Source organism: Cheilinus undulatus, linkage group 15 (assembly GCF_018320785.1).
Source record: "Cheilinus undulatus linkage group 15, ASM1832078v1, whole genome shotgun sequence".
In the NCBI taxonomy this organism is placed as follows: Eukaryota; Metazoa; Chordata; class Actinopteri; order Labriformes; family Labridae; genus Cheilinus; species Cheilinus undulatus.
The window spans coordinates 40,524,394-40,534,146 of NC_054879.1; the positions used below are offsets into that span (position 1 = coordinate 40,524,394).

General features: G+C 41.6%; 1 protein-coding gene across 2 annotated transcripts; it reads left to right on the forward strand.

Moving 5' to 3' along the window:
- Positions 1–1,105: 1,105 nt before the first annotated feature.
- Positions 1,106–6,398, forward strand: pcdh8 (protocadherin 8). 2 transcript variants are annotated; one of them, XM_041806236.1, is made up of 4 exons: positions 1,106–3,539; positions 3,676–3,746; positions 3,983–4,116; positions 4,260–6,398. In XM_041806236.1, the coding sequence occupies exons 1-4, from the start codon at positions 1,194–1,196 to the stop codon at positions 4,622–4,624; spliced, it is 2,916 nt and encodes a 971-aa protein (XP_041662170.1). In that variant the 5' UTR covers positions 1,106–1,193; the 3' UTR covers positions 4,625–6,398. The 2 variants fall into 2 exon arrangements, with proteins under 2 accessions (XP_041662170.1, XP_041662171.1); XM_041806237.1 differs by having other exon boundaries at positions 3,986–4,116.
- Positions 6,399–9,753: the final 3,355 nt, after the last annotated feature.

Sequence of the window (9,753 nt, forward strand, 5' to 3'; positions counted from 1 at the left end):
TTTGGCTCCAAGAGGGCACTTTAGAGTGTGTTTTGGCTCCAAAGAGGGCACTTTAGCATGTTTTTCAACAATTGGGCCACGAGGGGGGGTGACTGCCTGACCCCTTCCCCCCGCACACCACTGGTACTAATATTTCAAATTAAGACATAAAAGGGCCACAAATAATCACAAAAGAGCCACATGCTGAGGGACACTGCTCTATGCTGATGGTCACCACACAGGAGCTTTAAGATCTCTTCAGGAATGACTGTAGCTTTAAAGAAAGTAGGCCACTTACAATCCATAAAGAATTGTTTGAATTTCCAACATTTCTCTATCTCTTACTTTTGATGTTCTGTGTATCACATTAAGAAGAAAATACTTAAAATTCCTCACATAGAACTCCTACTACAACATTAAAATTCTGCAAACACATTACTCAAAAAAAAGGCATTGTAAAAGTAGCTATTCTGTCTCATGAGTGCTTTATTTTTACACTTTAAGTACGTTGCTGCTACATTTGCTGCTCTTGGTTGACCTGTAAGAACAATTTTGAATGCATGACTTTTACAACTGAATATTTTTACATCTTGATGATTTATCAGAAGGTTTCAGAGGGAGCAGAAGGAGCCTGCAGCAAAGCAAAAGTATCAGACACCTCTGGTCCTCGTGGAAGTTTCTAATTTTGAAGGATTTGTTAAGTTTTGGAGCAATTACCAGTAATTATGCTTTCATTGACATTTGGATATTTAAACTTAGAGTTGTCTTTAACTTTTTACAACCCAGCCTTCAGCACTGATTGCATCAAATCAATCCTTCAGGCTTTCAGGAGTTTGACTTATTTGCTTGCATGAAGTCTTATTAATTCTCTCCAATAAGTGGTTAAGTTAATTAATCAGTGTGTGCAGATTTATTCTAACACTATCAGCCAGATTAAAACCTGACAATCAGTTTACCTAATAAACCATTTGCACACACAAACAGGCAGTTTGCTGCAGAGCCAAATGTTGCCCTGTTGGTGGACCACTAGAAGGCCACTCATTGGTCGGTGGGGGTAGCCTATTTGCATAGAGAGGGGCTTAAAGTCCCACAGCAAAGTGAGTTTGACACAGTTGTGATTCGACCTGACACATTGCACGAGAGGCGCATCGATTGCATCATTTATGACTTATTTGTGCAGCATTTCTTAACCCTTCAACGTGGGATTTTGCAGCATGGCAGGAGTTGCACTGTGCATTGTTTTGGCCTTATTTTGCACAGTTCAGTGCACAACTACAAGATATTTCACCTACGAAGAGGACGCACCAGGGACAGAGATAGGAAACCTGTCCCAGGATTTAAAGATTGATCCGGCTGACGACCCTGACACTTCTTTCCGCTTCATGCAAGAAAACAACTCCTCTCTGATTCAAATGAGGGAGAGTGACGGACTTCTGAGTGTTGCAGAAATCATCGATCGAGAGCAGCTCTGCCCCAGGTCTCCGCGCTGCTTCATCACCTTCGACATCGTGGCCTTCTCCAAAGAAAAGTTCCAACTCATCCACGTGGAGATCGAGGTGAAAGACATCAATGATCACTCCCCTCGCTTCACGCGTAACCAGACAGAGCTGGAGATTTTGGAGAACGTCCCTGTTGGATCAAGGTTCCCTCTGCAGATAGCTCTGGACCAAGATGTGGGTGAAAACTACATTCAGAGCTACAATATCTCCCCCAGCACTCATTTTGCTATAGAAGCGCGCGATCGAGAGGATGGAGTGAAGTTTGCTGAGCTCGTGCTTGTGCGCGAGCTGGACAGGGAGGTGGAGGACTCCTATACGATCGAAGTTACTGCAACTGACGGAGGAGTGCTTGCAAAGTCCGGGTCAATGCTTGTTTACATCAAAGTGCTGGACTTTAATGACAACAGCCCCACGTTTGAGCACAGCTCCTTCAAAGTGGAGCTGAATGAAGACTCCCCGGTGGGTCACAGAGTTCTTAAAGTGCACGCGTTTGACCCGGATGCAGGTGAAAACGGTGAGGTCATTTACGCATTTGCTGACGGTGTGAATCAAGAAGTTACACGTGTTTTCCATGTCGACCCTTACTCCGGGGACGTGACCTTGAAGGCTCTTGTTGATTTTGAGAAAAGGAGATCATACGAGCTGAGCATCAAAGCGTCTGATTTGGGCGCCAATTCCGTGCCATCCAGCTGCAAAGTGGTGATAGATATCGTGGATGTGAACGACAACGCGCCTGAAATCACCATCAAACCCATGACCTCCAGCAGTGATGGGGTCGCCTACATCACAGAGGCTGCAGCTGCGGACAGTTTTGTGGCTCTGATCAGCACCTCGGACCGAGACTCTGGCTCCAATGGGTACGTGCGCGTCAGCCTGCTCGGGCACGAGCATTTCACCCTGCAACAAGCATATGGAGACTCTTTTATGATCATCACCAGCACTACTTTAGACAGAGAGAAGATCCCTGAGTACAACCTGACTGTGGTGGCTGAAGATGTGGGCACCCCGCCCTTTAAAACTGTCAGACAGTACACCATCCGGGTAACAGATGAGAATGACAACCCTCCTCTCTTCAGTAAGTCTTTTTATGAAGTTTCAGTGCTAGAGAATAACATCCCAGGCTCTTATGTTACCACTGTTGTTGCACGTGATCCAGATGTGGGGAAGAATGCCAAAGTTTCTTATAAGCTTATAGACTCTGAGGTGCAAGGAGGATCCATGCTGTCCACTTATGTGTCAGTGGACTCCCTCTCTGGGTCTCTTTACACTTTAAGGTCTTTTGATTATGAGACTCTTCAGCAGATCGAGCTGGTCATCCAAGCTGAAGACCGTGGCTCCCCACCTCTTTCCAGCACATCAACAATCAGGATCAAAGTGGTAGATCTGAATGACAACTTCCCATACTTCACCTTCCCCGTCCTTGTCAACGACTCTGCTGACATCCCCCTTCCTTTCAACGCACCTGCGGGCTTCCTGGCCTTGAGAGTCTCAGCAGAGGACGAAGACGAGGGAGTGAACGGCGAGCTCTCCTACCAGATCATCCAAGGTGACCCGAAGCTTTTCACAATGAACAAAGACACGGGAGAAATTGCTCTAAAACAATGGCTGACAGCTGAAATTGGAGACGTGCTGGAAATGAAAATCGCCGTGAGTGACAATGCCAGGTCCCCGCTTTCTACAAGCGCCACTATTCGGTTTGTCGTCTCAGACACAGAGCCCTCCGAAGACCAAGTCGTCATTGTGCTGAGGTCAAGCGACGAGGAGGGCCTCGGCTTGGATGGCTCGCTAATTGTTATTATTATGCTCAGCGGGGGGTGTGCATTGTTGCTGATCGCCATAGTGGCTGTTGTTGTCACATGCAAACTCAGCCGGGGAGGAAGAAACCCAAGCTCCAAGAGCGAAGTGTGCCACAGCCTGTTCGACAGAAGGCCCTTACCCATGCTGGGCCTGACTGAGCCCAACATTTACACCGGCCAGAGAGGCTTCTTCCATGAAAGAACCACCTCCTCTTTGGATGAATCCTGCATGTACGAGGAGAGGAGCGGGGACTCCGAGACAAAGGTGAGGCAACTACACGAGTATTATTTTCATCTTTTTTATTTCATATGCATACCATGTTTTCCCGAGTGCTGCCTTGATCTTTGTGCCAGAAATGGAAACTAAGCTCTCTTGCTGTCATTTTGTTTGTTCTCTTTAGATGTTCCTGCCCTCCAAGCATTTCCAGGCGGCATCTGTGTGGCAAGGTGACAAATACTGCTTGCAAGTGAGGTAAGACAACTAAATAGAATTTATTTCCTCAGATAGGATGTGCTTTATTCACAGTCAAATCTCACTGTGGGTACTTAGCATGCACCACACATACATTTTGTTGCTTGTGGCATTCCTGTGGAATGAGGTTAGATGGGGAGGATAGAGGCAGGCCTTGTATGTGGAAGAAGACATCAATAATCAAGCTAATGTGGTGCACGGGTGGCTCATACTGTATCTGTTGATTGTATTTGCAGCAGCATTGGCAACACGGACCAGCTGAGCGTGAAGGACAGCGGCAAAGGGGATAGTGACTTTAATGACAGCGACTCTGATATCAGCGGAGACGGAGGCAGGAAGAACTTCAGCACCTTCCAGCCAAGGCTAAAAAGTGAGTTTTCTGCTAAAAGTTTGACATCTAAATTAATCATAAATATTCACCAGAGCGACATGAATGATAAATGATGTTAAAGCAATATCTGCCTCTGCAATTTCTCATCCTTATTTTTCCAATCTCTCCCACTTTTACTTCAGGTTTATCCAGCGCGTCTAATAGCTTATCTGGGGATTGCCAAGGCACCTACTGTGCAGTGCAGCCACAGAGCTTCAGAGCCCCCAGAGACAATGCATACACAATTGGCTTCTCCCCAGTGCCTGTCTTCAACAATCCTCATGGCTATCCCCTCTCCTGGAAGGACTCCGGCTACGGCACAAATCGCCCAAAATCAAGGAGCAGCATGCAGAGCTTCTCCAGGACGGGGACCCTTCCTTCGTACTTCTCTCCTCAGCAGCAGAGGCAGCAGCACTTTGAGGCTGCTGTCGGGGGACCTGAGGTCCAGAGGGAGAGCCCAAGCTTTGTAACGGTTGCTACTGCACTAGAGGTTGCAACTATCTTTTAAAAACTGTATATATGATGTAGCTGAAGATGTAAATATTTGAAATTAACCTCCTGAGACCCCAGCTTTTGTTTGGAATTTTTTTAAGTTTTATTTGGGTTCAGTAGGACCTTGTAAGTTAAAAGCAAAGTCTATGAATAGACATTAGTTTTGACCAAAAATTATGTCCACAGCAGTGTTAATTTCGTCGACTACAACTAAGACTAACACTATTTGTCGACACCCTTTTTTCCATGACAAAAACTAGACTAAAACTAACAAAAACTAAGTTTAGTTTTTGTCAAGATGACTAGACTAAAACTAGACTAAAATGTAATTCAGTTGTCACTGGACATTTAAAATCTGTGATATTTCTCTACTGTGGGTAAATTTGTCAAAATGCAATGCATTTGTAGCTCTTCTTCCTCTAAGCTGTAGAAAACAGGGGCCCCAGGTTAGACAGGGTGCAGAGAACACACTACCTTGATTTGGTACCAGATTTAAGCAAGAGAATAAATGCTTGGACTAAAAGTAAAGACTAAAATGTGAGGACATTTTATGGACTAAAACATTTTAGTCTACTAAAATGTTTCGTCGACTAAAACTAGACCAAAATTAAAAAGAGTAGAAATGACTAAAATATGACTAAAACTAAAATTAAAAATAGTTGCCAGAAATAATGCTGGTCCACAGATGTCCCAATCATGGACAATTCTAACCAAAAGTTCTGCATTTCTTGGACGTTTTCTCTTCCCCTTAAATACCTAGAGAAATTAACTGAAACTTTTTTTAAAATTCATAACCATGTTTTTAAAAGTATTTCAAAAAAGTACCCCAAAATTTCTGCAATCATTCCCCCAAATGTTTTGGTGAAACTTCTGTCGTAACGCCTAATTATTCTAATCAAACTTTTCAGCCACTTAACAGGCCTTTTTGCAAATTCCTGCATGTTTCTTTACTTTTTTGCCCCCTTCAACCCATTTTTTGCCACTCTATAACCAGTTTTTATACTTTTTGCCCCTTTCATCCAGTTTTTGCCACCTTTATTCCAGTTTACACAACTTAATTCAGCTATGTTTGCAACATTTTTGCCACCTTCAACCCATTTTTTGCCACTCTATAACCAGTTTTTTATACTTTTGCTACCTTTATCCAGTTTTTGCCATCTTTTACCACTTTTCACGACTAAATTCAGCTATGTTTGCAACATTTTTGCCCCCTTGCCACTCTATAACCAGTTTTTTATACTTTTCCTCCTTTTTTGCTTCTTTTAGCAAATTCATGCCACTCCTAACCCATTTATAACCACTTCAGCTGGCCATTTTGCAAAATTCTCCCCCAAAATGAATCCAGTTTCTTGAAAAAAGTACAAGAAAATCACCCCTAAAATTTATTACAATATCTCTAAAATGTACAAATATATTCCCCAAAATTCCAAAAGTATGTAAACTTATCTCCCAAATTTCAGTGAAAATACTTGAAAATTTGTAAGCAGACTTCCCCTGATATCCAAACATAGTCACTCAAGTTTCTGGTGTAAGTGTGTGAAAAATTCACATGAAATTCTCCTAACATTTCAAACAAACTACCTGAACTTCAGTGGGCATTCCAGACTATCTAGGAAATATTATTATGTAAAATGTTTTGTCCTAATATGTTCATACAGGGTCTCAGGAGGATAACAAGTGTACATATTATTATAAAATCTGTTTTTTCATGTCCTTTTATGTGATTTACCTGTCCTCCATGATGCACACAAGTGACTCTTTTCCAATAAAAGTGCTTTGAAATCATAAAACATGCATTATTATTCCACCTCTTTCTAAAATGCAATGATCTGAGTAAATTAATGCAATCAGACAATATGTCAATTTAATTGAAAAATATTGGCTTTTTTAAAGATTAAATATAATTCCCCTTGGCGGTTAAAAACTCCAGGCAGAATTTGTAAACATGCAGAACTCTCCCCCCCAGTTTGAATCTACATGATCAAGACTCCAGTCAGTGATGATCAGATGTAAAATCTCAAGCTGCTCCATTACCTGGGAGACTGGCTTTGAAGACTCCTGGTAGCTCACTCGGAGTTTTTGTGCATGCAAATGAGAAAGAGTGGAGCTGGTAGTCAAGTGGAAAATAAAGTATAAACCATTATTTCGACAAAATCATGCTGGCTGCTGTCACACCTGCCTCAGCTCCTCTAAATAATTTACATCGCTGTACACAGAGCAACACTGTTGTTTGACAAATTCCTGACTGTCATTAGTGTCTATGAGGGAGCTCTTGTTTATAAAACTTCACTTGCCAAGAGAAATAGGACAAAATGTGCACAGGATGAAATAAAGTTCCCTCATGTACCTCCTCCTTTGAACACTTGCTTGCCTAGCTCTCACAGTCAGATTTACTGAACTGGTGTCTATTATTAAGTTTGATCCAACCATGCTTATGTAGGGCAAATGCACACTGTCTCTGGCCTAAAAAATTCCATCGATGAGACATTGACAAGTTCAAATCCATAACTAAGTGTGACAATCATTCCCTGAATACTGGCTGTTAACAGCTAAGCTAAAGCATGCCCTATTTTCTTAATCGTATCCAGGCCTGGGCCCCTGAAAGACCCAGAGAATGGGCCTTCCCCAGTTCTAAATGCATTATCCTTATTTACCCCATTTTGCAACTTTTTAGCCAGTTTAACTTCTTGGTCTGGCAATTTTTGCAATATATTTGCCTCTTTAAACCCATTTTTGATCATTTCTGCATTTTTCTGCAACTTTTCGTCCATATTGGCCACTCTTTTGCAAAAATTCATCCAGTTTCCATACTTGGCACCTTTAACCCATCTTTACTTCTTTTTTGCCCCTGTTTGACACCTTTTAACCCCTTTTCATTACTTAAACCAGCTATTTTTGCAACAAAAATGGGTAAAAAGTGTCCAAAGGTGGCTAAATAAATGACAAGTGATGGGAAAATTGAAAAAAAAAAAACTCGTCCAACAATTGCAAAATTGGATGAAAATTGCCAGAACGGTAGAAAAAACAGGTTAAATGTGGCAAAATTTTCCAAAAAAGGGGCAAAAATGGGTCAAAAGTAGTAATGAGGAGTGGCAAAAACGCCAAAAAAAAAAAAAAAAAAAAAAAAAAAGCAGCAACATGGTTTAAGTTGTTAAAAGAAGTGGCAAAAATGGGTAGAAAATTGGTTAACTTAAAAAAAAAAGGCGTGAATTAATAATTTCAACAACCAATTTCAACCCAATAATAGCTTGCCATGCTTTTAGCTCTTAATGAGGTAACTGTTAGCCAGGATGCTAGCACTAATGCTACTGATCCAACACACATACACTGATATCATCAATAAACCCTAACTGGGGGGTCCCATTTTCTGAGGTTTTTCAGGGGTCCAGCCAGGTCTGTGGGCAGGCCTGGTTACTGGACTTGCCATAAATTCGTAGTAATAACGTATGGTACAAATTCCCACGGCACACCTAGACTTGCCTTAAGACACACTAGTGTGCCTTGCCGCACCATTTGAGAACCACTGCCCCAGGGGGTCCCAGACCACAGGGTGGAAGCCAGTGGTTTAGTTCAATGTGCCTATCCACATTATTCCCAAAAAAGGTAATTCTGTATTCAGAAAGGGGATTTACATTATGAAATGGCATTAATTGTAGCTTTGGTAAGTGCTACTATTCCAGTGAAATATAAAATATGTTCATCACAGATTAACCATTATTTTGCTGACCTCCTCATTAGTCCATTTATAGGGCCCAAGAAAGCTCTCCCTTTTACCCCCGTTATAGGTGGCCTTGCTTATATCTCCTAAAATAGACTTAAACATACTGTAGCTGTATAAAAGTGAAAACTGCTTCATGGAGGAGGTAAATAAATTATTTAATCAAATACATCATAAGGAGAGTGTGTTTTCATCAATAGATTCCACCATTCCTGTCTGCCTTTACTTTTGTTTTTCATGCTTATTTTAAGATGCACTCTGAAGTTTTGTGAGAGAACAGGCCGTCTGAAAATCTCCTTGTTTAACCGTTTTAAATACCTGCTGATTTTCCTCTTCTCCTGCGTGCATTTGCCACAATATTCAGTCCTCATTATTTTTAAGGTCAATTTAAATGAGCTGCTGATGAATGAAAGCAAATGAGACAAGACACAAGGGTTAGTTACAAACTACATAATAGCTATCTGAGGGCTAGTCCTGAAGAGGAAATAAATAGTTTCCAAAACTGCTGCCAAGAAAAAGCTATCAGTGGAAAGTGATGGCAGACTGAGACATTATTTCTTTTTTTTTTCCCTGTTCATCTGCAGCAAAAGAGGTCTGAGAGCAGTGCTCATTTGCATAAGCATAAATACCTGCTTCTTTGGCTTTTGATAGCTGTGATAAAAGCTGGAATAGAGTGGATTAGATGCCTTTTTACATAACTGTAAAGCACTAAAGTGAGTTCTCACACATTGCAACAATATGCCTCATGAATAGAGGGAAATGTTCAAAACTATATTCCCTATTTCAGGTGTCCTGATGCCTTTAAAAAATCTAATACTTCTGTTCTGCAAAGTCACTCCGGTTTGGAAATTGCAAAGTTAATAACTATTTTAAGCAGGGGCTGCTGAGGATTCAAGGCCACGCGGTGCAAAAGGCAAGCAATAAAAGGGAAGGTCATATTTGTGCCCCCAGTGATGTGCATTGGTCTGACAGCTAGCCAATTGTACACAGAAGGGGGGACGCATTTATCAATCAATACTATATGAATCTCTTCATTTGGGGCTTTATGTGCTCCTTGTAGGTCAAATTCTTGTGCATTGACCTGGGAATTTGTGATGAAAAGAATGTTCATCCACAGGCTTTGGTAATAAATGTGTGTCTGTTGACTGGTTGGCTCTGTTTTCACTCAAATCCAAATGGACTTCACATTAAAGTCCTGCAGCAGCTCTCAGAGCACATTTGAAATCTCCCCAGGTAATAGAAAATGAGTGTTTTAGAGCCACTTTTCAGCTCATCAGTAGTCCGCTGACAAATGTTTCAGATCTACACACGTCACTTTCTAGCCTCTGCATCTGCTGGTGTTTGGTTTATTTTTGACAAATGGCTGCCTGTATGACCGTGATTATGTTGTTATAGCCTCTTAGCATCTCATCTTTAAGACACAAGTC